Below are 15,603 nucleotides of genomic sequence, written 5' to 3'. Positions count from 1 at the left end.
GCCACCCAGAATGGCTGGGTCAGCCCAGTCAGATGGGAGGCATATAAATTAGTAGTAGTAGTAGTAGTAGTAGTAGTAGTAGTAGTAGTATCTTGTGCATGTGAACATGTAATTTGTCTGCATTTGTGTTTATATTTGCTTAGAAGACAATTGACCCTAGAAGATCTATAGGTAGCCACATGAATGGGGCACTTGGCATATGCCACACATTGCAAAGCACCAGACTAGATGCTTCCTCTTTTCTAAAAAGTGAAAACCGCTTTTAAAAAAAACATTCCTTCTTTTAAGAGCACACTAAAGAAATTGCCTTTTCTGAGAAACTGCTGCCTAGGAGCCATAAATAAATACCTCCCCGGTTTACCTTTCACTGTGGTCTGTTTCATTTTATGTGCCGTTCTAACAGAAAGACATCTAATGCAGTTATTTGTGGAGCGGCAGCTTCCTGCAGATTTTGTTAAAGAACCTTGACAAAGATGGCATATTGCAGCCTCTGTTCTGAAGGCCTCCACTCTGGCACAGTGCAACACAGATATTTTAAGCCAAGGCTAGCTTTATCAACACCATCCTTGGAGGTGCCGCAAAACAGGTTCTAGGAGACAGCAGATCATTTTCTCTGCCACATCCTGTTGCTCAGCTTCTCTAGGGGAGGGGGTGTACATAGTTATTGGTTGAAGGAAAAAATAAGTACGGGGCTGAGGTGATTATTTGACTTTGAGACCAAGTAGAATATGGCTTGGTTCAGATTTATTGTGCAGCTGCAGGCTACTCTCATGGGATCTCTGGCAACCTCATCCTGTGTGGAAAATCAAGGAAGGGCTCTTAGGACCTCTTTTCTACTGAGCATGTGAATGGGATGTGTGAATCATATTGTTGCATGAATCATGTGTGAATGGACCAAGAGTGTGTGAACAGTGGGGAGGGGGGAGTTGTGTAAATGGAGTTGTCTTGAGCGGACAGCGCATGTGAAATGATACATAAGCTTACAAATAATAGGCACCAGCAAAAACAGAAAACAATTATTCAATTGTTTGTTTTCACTGTATATTCACTTGTCTTACAATCTCAGACATCAGCTGACCAAACGGGCAATTTTACTTTAAGCCATGCTGTGACAAATAGCACTGAGTGCTTGCAGTGATTGGACTTCCTTTGTCAGAAAATTAATGACTCTGCCACTCTGGTTAATTGTTGATGAGTGTTCCACATTAATTATTAACTTTCCTCAAGTTATTAGGGATAGAGCAGAGAGAAGACTGACAGGCCTTGCATTCCATTATGATACTAAGGTCTTCATTGAATCTCGGTGGAGGGGGATTAGCTGGGACATAAGAGCAAAAGGGACAGTGACAAACCAACAGCAGACAGCTGCCGCCCTGCCCTAACCTCATTCTCTGCTCCTGTTTCAAGTGGTCTTAGTTATCATTAATAATCAGGTTTCTCGCCCTGCCTGCTGTCCTAACCTTCTTACCTTATATTCCTGCATTGCATGGGGTTGGATTAGATGATCCTCACGGACCCTTCCAACTCTAAAATTCTACGATTCTGTCATATACCACCAACCCCAGAGGCTGGGCTCACTCTCATTCTCTGCAATCTCTGGCCAACCTTCAACACTCTCTACACATTCTGGTGTTAGCCTACTGTGTGACTTATTTGCAGTCTTAAGTGTTTTAAGCAGAAATATTTCTAGTGCACTGTATGTTTTCACACCAGTGACGCTGGGATAACAGCAAGGAGAACTCACACAACATCAGAATTATGGATTTGATAGAGTGCAAAATGATCTGGATCAGTGTCTAATTGAAATGGGATTGGCTCAGTCACATGAAACTGAATTAAGGTCTGATCTAATGTGGACAACCTTAATTCCTTTGCGCTGTTTTATGGAGGTTCTCTGTGGTAAATATGACAGAAATAACTTCCTCTTCCCCTGAAGCATAATATACACACAGGGGAACATAATCCAGTTTTTCTGTTCCTGTTTAAACTACATTTATTTTTCATCTGGTTTTATCTTCCCCAGATACAACAGAAGAGCCAATTCTGCTAACTCCAGAATCAGCCTAATGTTACAGGGCAGGTCAGAGTTAAATTACAGCAGTACCAGAAACAGAGTTGCTCTCTCTAAGCCAGACTTGCTGTGCTGATATCCTAACTTCCATCTCTAATCTGGACAGGAGGACATTTGGTGTCAGTGCTGTGTCTGTCCGTTGTAATAACTTGGGAACATCCTTTTATACAAAATTATAAACATAGCTTTGAACTCCTGGTTTCAGCTGTTGCCATCGTTCTTTTTCTTGCTTAAATTCAACAGGCAGGACAAATTATTTCTCCAGATCAAACATTTCCTAGAGCATTCGCATGATGAAGGAGTTGCTTGCTGCCACCCCCACCCCCCTTCATCTTCGTTAAGCAGTATGAGCCAGGCCTCCGCACAAACTGCCTGATCATGCAGAAGCCTTGCTAATGGAATTTCTCTCCCTCAGAAAAATGAAGGAAAGAAATCATGCAAAGGTTGTGCCGAGGTTTCCATGCAATCAGGCAGCTGCATGAAGGCCATACATTGTCTCAGGGGTGCTATTCTTCTACCATGAAAGCAGCCCAGGTTACATGCGTCCTTTGGGGCTACTTCAAAAACCTTGGGCAGCGTTTGCTTCTATGATTCCAGATGAATTCCCACATGGTCTGTGGCACTGCAGTCTCGTCCCAGAAGGGCACAAACAGAGGGAAGGCATGGTGGGAAGGTCTGTTTCATATACCACTGTGCATGAAGAGAGTGCAATGTGTTTCTTTGCCGCACATGAAGCATAAAGCCCCACATCACACCGAAAGAAAATATAATCACTCCCAATTAGATAACATTAGTAATTGGGATTAGCAATCAAAGGCTGTCCATTTGCAAGCAATTCCCAGTAATGCTGAGTAATTGACAGTAATTAAGCACTAATTAATTCATGCTGGGACTGATCCTGTTTGAGCCAGCCAGTGCCACCAAATCTCCCTCTAGCTTCTTTGAAGGAGGGATCAGGCTCTGTGTAGACATCGGAGGAAACATCAGCCAGTTATGTCTCAAGCTTTACTTATAATTTAACAGCGTAATGAATTTTTAACACAGCTAAGTGGAGTTTTCCTTACCCTAACCCTCCTCTAATGCACTCATATTAGATAAGAAGTAAATGAGGTAATTTTAATCTCTTTTAAGTATTTTAACTTTTGTATGTTTTAAAGGAGGACTGTAAATGTTTCTTGATTTTATTGTCTTTTTGTAAACCGCTTTGAGGTTTTCTGCAGTCAAGCAGTATAGAAATGTTATGAAATTAATAAATGAACTATTGATCGTCAGTGCTCAGGCAACTGTAGTTCCTAGGAAATAAATAACACATAGTAATAGACAGCAGTAAGCACTGCAAGGGTGGGTACCACCGGTCCCTCAAAACTACTCTTCTCCCTTGCTCCTAGCATTTCTTAATATGCATGACACTGACACACTTCCAAATATTAGGAGGAAGTCCATTTGTCCTCCTCCTCCCTCTTTGCAAAGATGGAAGACATGTGGAAATGTGCCCCTGTGTGTGTCACCAATGCTCAGCATGTGGTCACAAAGATGCACATCTTCATAAGGTGGCACCACTCTAAAGGAAGTCTCTTCAGCTCAGGTGTGGCAACTCACCCACCTGCCCTGTTGGCAGTATGGGATTAGCCAGTCACTCCATTAGAAACTGAGCAGATTTGGGAGGGGGAGGGGGCTTCTAAGAATTGGCTATAAGATAGCCTTGTTTTCACCTAGTCCATATTATATGAATGGTGTAAATAAAGTTTATTTGATTTAATTGACTTTACCTGTGGTCATAACTGTCAGGTGTTGAAAGTAACTAAGTTGGTAAGTTAGGCTACTGTCAGGCTTCGGGAAATTGGCTTCCTCCCCCATGGCAGTAAACAAAGGATCAAACAAAAGTAACATCTTACCAGTTAGAATCATTAATAATCACAGTGAGAGAACAAAGAACACATCTCCTAGAATGGCGGTGCTCCCAATTAAGGGTCACTCCCCCCTCTGTCCCTATTAATCTATGTCACTGACATAGTCAGTTTGTAATCTGAGTTTGTAACCTCTGCGCTTTCTGTTCTGACACTTTCTGAGCTCTCCATGACTTTGGAGAAGGGGGGTGAATACTATACAGAGACTGTGAACCTGTTAACTCTCTCTCTTCTAGTGTTTCTTCTGCTAGCTGTTCCCTTTCCAGAATTTCTCAGCTTCTGCTTTCTGAACTATGCCCTTCTGCAACCCACTGTTCCAAATCTATACTGTCCTCCTGCTCCTGGGAAGATCCAGGATCAGGATCAAGAGGAGGGGGTGGCTCCCACTATTCTTTCTCAGTGCAGCCCTCCTCAGCATGGGCCCTGACAGGTAGCCTGGTGAACACCCTGAGATGTCCAGTGGATTTAGGAGTGATGTTCCAACCTACATCTCATTGCTGCCAAGTTGAAGAGAATGGGCTCAGCCACACTTCCCATGCCTAAAAAAGCACAGCTCCAAGCAGTTTTTCGCTTCACGTGCACTTTCTAGGTATGGGTCTGGGTGGTTTTCCCTTTACCCCACTCCTTTCCCAGGGAAAACCCACTCTTTAGTGCTAAATTGGAGCAAACGTCAGTCTGGATAATGCCTAAATTGCTGGTTGCTCCAACTGACAGCTAAAGAGAGAATATTTAAGTATTGCTAGTATCTAGTGGTACCAACCAAACTATATTTTTTCCCATATGGCAAATAGTAGATTCAGGAATTATTTAGATCAGAAAACTGACACTTGGTCCCCCAGTGCAGCTTCCCTGATCAACTCAGCCTCCTGCCAGTTGCTTTAGACTAAGGAAGAAACACTGGAGATCTTACAGATTGCCCAATCTCTTGTCTAGTCTGACACTCAGTGCAGCTTTGAGTATGTTCCACATATTTTAGGAGGAATTCAACTAGTGAGTCTTATCCCCCTCCCCCAAACTGGCTAAGCATCAAGTCAGTAGAACCCCTGAAAAAGTACTGGGGGCAAGGAGAGTGGGGACCATTCCATCTAGAACGCTGAAATGCTTGTCCTGATGGAATGATCGCCTTAGCGTGACGTCAAAATCCTCCCTTGGACTTTCTGTGCACACATTGCTTTGTGCATGTTGTGTGACATTTCTGGCTGGGTTTTTTCCTCCGTCTCCATGCATTTCTGCACTCTGATGGAGAGTGCTCTAATGGAAGGTAACTCAGCTTGGCAGGCAAGCTGTACTACTGTATGCTTCTCGGTCCATGAGCAACTTTCCAGAGGGTGTCTTCTGTCACGTAAAAACGAGGAAGCTGTAAAAAGAGGGATGAGCTGAGTGTAAGAGCGAAGCAGAGAGTGTGAAAAAGAATACACATTCTTGGACTGTCAGTTACTTTTGAGCATCAAAAGGAAAAATGTGTCCCCTAGAGCCACCGTTCCTGATTGTCACCCCACTCCACTGAATTTGCACACATTCACCCCTTATTACCCTGAGGAAGTGGTTAAGCTGGGGAGCATGTTACAGGATTCAGCTGAAAGAAAATCTACCAGACAGGCTACAACGTGTGTGGAAACTGGAGCAGCCTTTTAAATGGAGCTCAGTAGAATGATGGTCCCACGTTGTTCTTTGGAGCAGAAATCAGGCCACATTGTTAGCATGTGGAAAAGATATATACTAATAACTTGGCTAACAGGTGGCCATGCTGCTGTATTCTCCTCATCCTGCTTCCTATTAATCTTCCCAATCCCATCCACCTTTATTGGTTCCTTAGGGCCTGCTCATGGTGTTCCATTATTATACTAACTCTTCTTACTATCACCCAGTCATGGCTCTAGTTTTGAGGTGGCCCTCAGCAAAGTGCCTTCAGGTGGGTGCCCAGTCTGGTGGCAGCAGTGAGAGACATCCATTTTGGAAAAACTTGAGTGTGAGGTTATGATGGAAAAACACGGTAAAATTGAATATTGTTCACGACATTTCACAACAGAACTGTTCACAATACATTGTCCTCACTACAGAAATACACACACACACCATAAAACCCCAGGTAAGTTCCTATATATAGATAAAGCCCAGAACATGTGTGTGCATGTGTGCACAGGGCTCCCATTCACACAACAGCTTTTTCCACATAGTTTGCCATCATAGATAGCTTAGGCAAGGGGTTCTCAACCTTTTTATGGCCCAGTGGACATGGATAGAAATCTAAGAAACTAGATTGGGGACCACCCATTTCACAGTAGAAAAACTGTTGATGCTCAGAACCACCCCCCAAAAAACAGGGCAAACACCTACAAACACACACACAAAAGAAACCCAACTAAAACACAGCAGGCAACACTTTGTCACCAACACTGAAAGACCATGTTGAGTGCCAAAGGGTTAATGCCATGGTACCCTCTGGGGACTCCAGGGTTAGACTGAGAAACTAATTACTGGTACAAAGTGGGTCAGTGAGACTCTTGGTAGAACGAGGGGTTGAACTCAGGTCTCTCATGTTTGTATGTGTATTCATTTCCATATTTTCACATGACATAACAAAATGGAAAAAAGGTCAAAACAAACAAGGAAAAACCATAACATATAGCCAGATTTAATGTACACTGTTTTAAAAATGGATGTCCTTTTAAAATATCTTATTTGCTGTTTACAAAGGAAGGTGCTCTTTTCTCCTACCAGTCACTAAAAATATCCTAATCAGGTTTGGCCTTTGAAACCATCAGGGGTTGGGGGAATAAAATCATAACGTATATGCCTATGTCAGCACAATCACCGCTACTAAAAAGGGATTGTGATTATGGAAGAGTTTTGCATTTAGAACTCGTTAAGCTGACACAGTGTTGAGTGGCAGTCAGGTCACTATTAGTGTCTTTGGAGAGCTGCGCCAAAAATACCCTCTCACTTTCATAGACCCAGGTGCAGGTCACTAAAGGTGGGGCAAGGAAAGCATTCTCTGTATTTTTCAGAGGGGGCAGGAGGAAATAATGAAATTTTCAGAAAGGTGAAGTGCTTCACTTGAAAAGTGACAACAGAGGTTTCCCCTCTCCTTCCTTCCTTTTTTTATTTTTGCTTTTCTTTTTTGCTGTAGCAGATTTTGCAGCACTGTTTCCCACAATACTTCCTCTGAATGGTGTTATGTTATGACCGAATGCCATTTTGGTGCATTGTTTTGGGGAAGCAGATGTTTCCCCTTCAACACCATACCAGGAATGACACCACATTGCAACACAGGGGTTTATTTATGTAATTACTAATTTGAAACAGCTCTTCATTCATTGCCATAGCAGGTTACAATTTAAAACAAATATGTCATGCAGTACTCAAGGACAGATAGTTTTGACCAGCCAGCTAAAATAAACATGAAGACCAGACCCTCCAAGTGATCCCGTTTTCCAGGGACTGTCCCTGATTTGATATTTTTCTGCCTCCAAAAAGTACGTTCCCACCCCACCAACATCAATTCACCTCTCACAACTCCCCTCAAAGTTCCACGAAGAAAAGCTTTTGAGGAATACTTTGGCTCAATCTCTACTTTCCCTTCTTCTCCTTTGCTTGCTTTATCTGGTTCATATATGTTCTTTTTTTGTATGTCTGTAATTATTAAAACACTGGCTATAAAATTATCCACTTACATTAACCATATTGACTGCTCTGCTCTCCTAGCTCATGCCTCGCCCTGCTCTAGAAGTTTGCGGTCAGAATACATTGCTTTCCGTCTCTCTCTCTCTGCTCAAATTCTTAGGATAAAGCTTGGGGACCATTAATGAAATCCCCAAGGCCCACCTCTGATTCAGCCAAATCTTCTGCCTCAGCTGCCTGTGGCTATATATGCTAGCAGGCTGAAATGTACAGAACTGCTTCTGAAGCCCTCCTTGCTTCAGAACCAGTTGAATGGGCCTTGAATGGGCTTCTCTTCAGCCAGAAGAATGACCTTAGAACAACACTTCTTCTAACTGGTGCCTTGTATCTAGCATGTAAGAAGACCCCTGCTGGATCCAGCCAATGGCCCAGCATCCTGTTCTCACGGTGGTCAACCAGCTGTCTATGGGAAACCCTCAAACAGAACGTGGACACAAGAACACTCTCCCCTCCTGTGGTTCCCAGCAACTGGTAGAACCATGCTGCCTCTCACAGTAAATGCAGACCACAGAAGCCTCTGATAACCTCATTCTCTTCTTTGCCTATTCCTATTTTAAAGGCATCCATGTTGGTGGCTATCATGGTGCATTGTGGAGTGAATTCCATAGTTTAATTATGCACTTCATGGAGGGGTACTTTATGCTAGAACATGCCTGCATACTTTGTTCCCCACCAAGCTGAACACAGCTGACCATCTATGTACGGCAATGCACTGGAGACTCAGTAAACCTTCTGTTTTTGATGCTTGATGGTAGGTACAAAAGAGGGTGGGGGCTGCCATGCACCCAGCAGGCCATAATATATTGTTCATGGGCTGCATTTAGCTTGGCAGGTCACAAGTTGTGCAAGCCTGATTAGAATCAGTGCAGCATACTTCATTCTGATTTCAATTGTCAGGATGAAGTTCTGGAAGTACTAGGATGATGAACCCAGTATCCATTTCTGCATGATTTGCTCACATGCTGTATGCTGGTCTTAATAGGTGTGCCATGTTAAAGATTGGCCTTGCTGAAGCAAAATGCTTCTCCTCCCTTTTCCTTCATTTCTGCGAATTTCCTGAATGCTTTCTGCAGATTGCCAGGGCACTGAATGCAGGAGGTTACCATGGGAGTGGCTTATTGCATAAAAGGAGTGGGGAGAGGCATGGGCATGGGGTAAAGGTGGAAACAGGGCTGCAGAATGGAGCTGCAGAATACAAGAAAGATATCGTTTCAGGTAAGGGGTTGGGAAGGTGAAAAGCAAGCTTAGTAGTTGTATCGGGTAGTTAGGGGAAGTCTGAGGGAGTTAATGTGGGGGGAATTGCAAGGGGGTTGGTAGGCAGAGCAAGCAGGTGTGCAGTCCCTAGTAAACCTATATTTCCTTTCTCTCTACTAACATTAGATGTACTTCAGTAGTGCATTTCTTTTTGTCATCTCTGAAGAATCTGAATGTTTCATGATGGAAAACAAAGCCTGTAGTTTAATAATCTCACAGACGCTTTATTGTACATTATGTATAACTTTGATTTCACAGTAATATTTTATAGATGTAGAGAACATGTCAATCTCTGACCACAAAAAACCCCAGCAAGTACATTTATTGAATTAACTTCACGGGTATTATAGAAAATGTGTGTTTCAGGGTTATAGGTGATAGATTGTTATTAAAAGAAATACATGGATTTATCTGCCAAATGTTAACATAGCAATTAAATGATCAAATCATTTTTACATTATGTGGGGGGGGGGTTCAAATGCCACAGGCTTTACCTGTGACTGAACTATTCGTATGGTTACATAATAAGAAAAATATTCATTTATTAAGTACAGTATTTAAATGTTTACAAAATTGCTTAATAGCTAACACAGCAACAACACTGGGTGGATTTCTGCTTTATATCACTCTGTTCATCCAAAGAGCAAAAGTAGTCTCAGTTTAACCTGCATGTCCAGATTTATTCCATGAAAGGAAACTAGATTTTGTAAGACTCTTCATCTCAAGACCAAGAAAAGCAGTAATGGCTGGTGGGATGGAGCCAAACCTTTCAGCTCCAGAACTGCTGAAGCCTACCTGGATGGGCCTGGGGCAGGGCAGGTTATAAGAAGAGCCTTCTGGATGAGGCCAGTGGCCCATCTGGTCCAGCATTCCTGTTTTCACAGTGGCCAACTCACAAACCGGACCTGAACAAAAGAGCCTTCTCTCTCTCTCTCTCTCTCTCTCTCTCTCTCTCTCTCTCTCTCTCCCTCCCTCCCCCCGCCCCGGTTTCCAGCACCTAGTATTTAGAAACATTACTTCCTCTGGCCATGGAGACAGCGCATAGCTGTCACTGCTTCCACCAATCCACAGGGACCTCACCTGTTAAGATTAGGCAATTTATGGTTTGGGTGGCATCCTGCAAGGTGGCTAATCTAAAACGAAGAAGAATTTCTGATATCCTTGTGGTGCACCAGACAGTGAAGATGGTCGGGGGAAGGCTAAGCCTAAACCAAACAGGGCCAGGGCCTGAAGCCGGTTTGGTGCTGTTTCTTTTCTTAGCAAGTTCTAGGCTAAGGCCATTTGTTCCTTTCGCAGAGTTGTTCGTGAGGCAGAAATCCTAGTGGTAAACGTTGAATAATAAATGAAAGAACACTGGTAGCTAACTTGCCTTTAACCATATGCCAAAACTGGCCCCCTGGATGTGTTGCCTCAGCCTGCCAAATGGCATGCCTGCCATTTTTGTGGGGCTCTGTGGGATCATCAAGGCTGTTGGATGCCTGGTTCTCACTTTATCTGTGTCTTTCCTTAATGCAGGTACATTCAAGGCGCCTCATCCCCAAAGGACATGGTGATCATCGTGGATGTGTGAGTGTCTTTCCTCAAAATCAGCCACTTTCAGTGGCATTTGTATCTGCTCAGTCCAAAGGCCATGATTTATCCTATAATTCTATGTCTTACTGTAAAGTCTGCTACACTTCAAAGACATGTGGGGGTCTGGGGGTTGTCACGGGGCCCAGCTCAGAAACCAGGGAGGGGTTCTTCAAAATGGGAGGGCAGTGGCTTTTAATTTTTTAAAAATGTTTTCCCCTGTTGTCATAAAGTGGCGGCATGAGCTGTTTCTTCCTTTTATTGACAGGAGTGGCAGCGTTAGTGGCCTGACACTGAAACTGATGAAGACGTCAGTCCATGACATGCTCAACACTCTCTCAGATGACGACTATGTCAATGTGGCTTCAGTGAGTGTCTAATTTGTGGTTGGCAGAACAAGAGGCAGGTGGTGGAGGTAGAATGAAAGATGTAGGAAATGAAAGTGGTGAAGGCTTATGTGGCTTCATGACACCTAATATCCCCGATGGATTTCAGTGGTGATACACACACACATCCCTCTAGCATATATACCTCTAGGTTCCCAGTTGTTTCAGTTCCAGTCAGTGGGATAAAGATGAAAAATTAGGAAGAAACAATTACTATTTTTGAAAGGACAATGCATGTAAAGTAAGAGCCTTTGCAGATCTGCATCCTGTGATCCAAGACTGGTTTTCATGATGTAGAATCTATTATATTTAGGAACAAAATTCCAGTCTGTACCCTCACTTGAGGATAGCTTAGAGCTGTAAAAATCAGATTCAGCACCTAATACACTTACCTTGGGGACTTTGTTGTGTGCACAGTCTATTAGTTATGTCTCATAGTATATATTGTTGTTTAGGAAAGAGATAAATCGAGTGGCACTAATTATATTGTAGCCTTTCTTTCTTGCTAACCAGCACACCATAATTGTTATGCAGATAGATCTGCAGTATAGACAGCTAACCTCAGTGCTCCTCTGTGCTATGAGACAGTGGATTGCTGAGCTACTAAATAACTGTAACGGAGATGAGAGCTGTGTGTACAAGTCTATAAGGTATCGTTACATGGTAATTTCTATGTACCATAGTTTAAGTGCCCTCTAATTGCAGTCTTATTTCCTCACTGCAAAAGAACCGAGTGTGGCAGTAAAGATGCATGGGTCCGTTGTCGTTGTGAAGGTGCTACATGATCATCAGTGAGTAAGTTGCTTTGCCATTGCTACAGGACACCATTATGCCAAATAATTGGCATGGGGGTGTCAGGACACATGTAACTGAGTGAGAGAGGCTGGTGTAGGTATCAACTCACTCTCTCTTTCTCTTCTTCTTACTTAGAAAGAGACAGAAGGGTCTACTTCTGTCACATCCTTGGCATGTTGTCCATGTGTCATCTTCCATCTTCTTTAGTGATCAGGACTAGGTTCAAAGTTGTCCAACACTTCTTGATATCCTTATGGCCACAAGGCGATATGCATATCTGTCCTGATGGCTGGAGGGTATTGTCCAGTGACATTCTAATTTGATTGCCAAATCTATTGAAAGATTGACTATGGTTGCCTGGCCTGCAGACTTGCACTTTAGTATAGCCTTAGGGAACTATCAGGTAGACATTCTGTCCCAGATCTTTAGCCCAGTGATTCATAGAACTCAACTACATTGCCATGTAAGGAAGACAGCTTTTGAGTTATTTTGGACTGAGATCCTGTCAAGATAGTTGGTCCAATTAAATGTATAATCCTGTCAAGATAGTTGGTCCAATTAAATGTATAATCCTGTCAAGATAGTTGGTCCAATTAAATGTATCCTGTCAAGATAGTTGGTCCAATTAAATGTATAATCAGAACCTTTTTGTTATATTTTCCTTGCTTCCCTGATCTGATAGAAACCAGGGCATAATATGAACCTAATCCAAGCATTCTTAAACATTTGATAGAACTAAAGCAAAAGTTCTACATAGAAATAATCTAATGCACAGAGTTATTATTATTATTATTATTATTATTATTATTATTATCGTCATCGTCATCATCCTATAAGTGGCTGAGAATCTACTGCTTTTCCTAGACAGAGTGTTTCATTAATTAATTTTCCTTTGTATTAATAATGAACACCGTTTTGAATAATCTGAATATGCATGGTACTTGCTCAAGACTTTTTAAAGCCAGTTTCATCATAGGCAAGTGTGATGGTGCTGGGCAAGGGGCAGGTAAGAGTGGAATGACAGCCACTCAGGAGTGAAGAAAGTGTATCACCAGTAAGTGAACTGCATAATGAGCAAAGCTGTTCTCCAGGGTTTATATGGAGTTTTCAATCCATGTTCTTGCACTTACCAGCCTCCAGGAGTTAAACAACAGGTTCTCTAGGAAATGAGTTCTGAAAGCATCTCAAAACAAAATGCCACATCAGCCCTGTGAAAACAAGTGTGCTCTTTATTCTGCTGTATTTATTGCTTTGTATAATGGGAAAGAAGAGGAAAACGCCCGTCAGAGGCGTTGGCCTCTGCCTCGTGCAGCTCCTGCAGCCCAATTTACCATTTCTGTCACCTTTCCTTTTCCTGCACTCCCGACTGCTCTCTGCCTTTGATCGATTGCAAATGACAAAACACACCTGCAAGAAATAAATTACATCCTTCCACTGCCATTTCCCCCATGCCAGCTTTGATGAACTATTCTGTTTATTGTGGGGGGCAGGTTGATGGTGAGGGGAAGGAAAGCTTTGGCAAAGAGGCATACAGCCACAGAAGACCAGTGAGCTTTGGAGACCATGTTTCTCAGTGGGCCTGAGCTGTAGCAAGCTTAGACTAAACACAGGTAAGATTCTTGGGGGGTTTTAAGCATGCAAGATGATGCATGAAATAGGCATCATTAGCAGAGCTGGGCTCCTTTCAGAGTGATATATTTTTAGGTACAAGTAATGATATTGCAATATAGTCCTTCAGTATATTAGTATATTTAAGCAATCCAGAGTAGTCAGTGAACATGTGGGTTGTTGTGGTTTTTTTTGCTGTACAGCTAATAAAGCATATTCTGTTTAGTGTCTTAAGGAATAGCACCAAAATTCACACTTCCTTCCATGGACTTAAATGGCTCAAGAAATCCACACATGTTTCTATTCGCTCACCTTTGCATTGCTAAGGTCCCTGATGGATACACTTGCCCATCGTATACAGTGGTGCCTCGCAAGACGAAATTAATTCGTTCCACGAGTTTTGTCGTCTTTCGATTTTTTTCATCTTGCGAAGCACGGTGTCGGGAAAGTTTTGGAAAAGCTTCAGAAATCACCAAAGTCTTTAAAAACCTCAAAAAAGGCTACCACACCGCGTTCTATGAGTTGCTCCTCGAAGTCAAGTCGCAACTGTATTAATGGTGTTAAGAAAAAGGAAACAAACTTGCAAGACGTTTCCGTCTTGCAAAGCAAGCCCATAGGGAAAATCGTCTTGCGAAGCAGCTCAAAAAACGCAAAACCCTTTCGTCTAGCGAGTTTTTTGTCTTGCGAGGCATTCGTCTTGCGACGTACCACTGTATACCAAGTTCAATGTTACAAGGAGAATCACTGTTGTGCATAGTGGATAGAGAATTGGTCTAGGCCGGCTGGGCTAAGCCATGAAGTAGAACCCTGAAGGATCAGACCAAAGGCCTATCGAGTCCAGAAGCCTGTTACCACAGTGGGCAACCAAATGCCTATGGCAAGCCTGAGAGCAGGACATAAACACAAAACCACTCTCTCCCCTTGTGATTCCCAAGGAATCTTCTGGTGAATACAGCCCCTTATCTGGCAACCTCACTCTACCCAACCATATTTCCATCCTTCACATAAGATTGAGGCCATATGGGTGAGGCGTTTACACACCCATAAGGCAGTCTGTTTCCATTATCCTTCCCAGGCCAGGAAAATGGAGGCAAAGTTCAGTCTTCCCTATCTGCTCTGCCGAAGTGGCATAGAGAGGTAATACTATAATCAGCTGTCAAATTGCATCACATCAACTGCTCAAATGCTTCCAGAATGAAACCTCAAACCTCAGGGGGACAGATAGAAGGAACACAAGGCCTGCTGCACGCATGAGTGAATAGTCTTGAGGCAGGCTGGGCAGAAGGGTCAGGGACATTAAGCACAGAGAGGCTTGAGCGTTATTCATAATGTGTCTTGGGGAGGATAGAAACATGGCCTTGTGTCCAGGTTAAGGCCATTGGTCCACCCAACTCAGTATTGTCTACATTGACTGTCAGTGGCTCTCTAGGACTTCAGATGGGAGCCTTTCCCAGCTCTACCAGAAGATGCCAGGAACTGAACCTGTGACTTTTTGCATTCAAAGCATGTGCTCTGCCTCTGAAGTTTGCCGTTTCCCTTCTGAAGATGTATACCTGATCTAGAAGTGAGGCATACTCCATCTTTCCGCCAAAAGTCTTCTAGACAGCTTGCATGGAAAACTAAAACAATTCAAGAACAAAATAAAAACCAAGGCAAGCCTAGAATCAACAATAGAAATGGCATCAGCATTAATAATGGGTAAACATACCACAAACATACCACAAAGAGTGTACAGAAGCTTATCTCTTATGTGGCTAAGCACCACAGCGCTGGAACTGGATATAAGTTTCTGTCCTATCTTAGCGCTGTGAAATTTCACAGCGCTAAGATAGGATTGGAGCTAAGCGATTGCATATCTTTGATCTTGGGCATTAGTGCTTACTCAGGAGATAACCAGATCCCTATGGCACCAGGTGACTGACAGGTGGTTGTGGTTTGCTCAGAATGGCCTCAGGACAAATTCAGGGACCTGGTGGGCCTATTTAGACCCATTGGCCACAGAAGCTACTGTTTTAAGAGTTTTAAAGCTGCCAGCTTTCCCAGCAGCTCCATTGATTGCATCACAAGCTGAGCTCTGACTGTCGTCATACTTCCTTCCCAGGTGCCCCCCCCCATCAAATGTACCATGGGGAAGGAAGCACTTTTGCAGCCAGAATGCCACTCTTTTTGTTTCCCCAAAGCCACAGGTAGAGCCAGCAGCTTTAAACCATTAAATCATTCAAATAAAGAACATTTTGAGGATATCATGTTCAGCAGCATGGTTAGCGGCCTGTTCCCCTCTCTGGTATTTTGATTCCCAACCGCCCTTTGAAATAGTAGACCCTGATTCAGG

At 43.1% G+C, this 15,603-nt stretch overlaps 1 protein-coding gene across 4 annotated transcripts in view; it reads left to right on the top strand.

The window, feature by feature from the left end:
* CACNA2D2 (calcium voltage-gated channel auxiliary subunit alpha2delta 2) overlaps window positions 1-15,603 on the top strand; it is a 529,531-nt gene that overhangs the window by 412,342 nt on the left and 101,586 nt on the right. For all 4 annotated transcript variants that reach the window (XM_080996409.1, XM_080996408.1, XM_080996407.1 and 1 more), the window contains 2 exons: window positions 10,429-10,479; window positions 10,751-10,850. In XM_080996409.1, coding sequence (XP_080852535.1) covers window positions 10,429-10,479; window positions 10,751-10,850 — 151 coding nt within the window. The remainder of the gene's footprint in view (window positions 1-10,428; window positions 10,480-10,750; window positions 10,851-15,603) is intronic.

Source organism: Podarcis pityusensis (assembly GCF_964106645.2).
Source record: "Podarcis pityusensis genome assembly, chromosome: 2".
NCBI lineage: Eukaryota > Metazoa > Chordata > Lepidosauria > Squamata > Lacertidae > Podarcis > Podarcis pityusensis.
The sequence above is the reverse complement of the archived record's forward strand: the minus strand, read 5'-3'. Positions and strand labels throughout refer to the sequence as shown.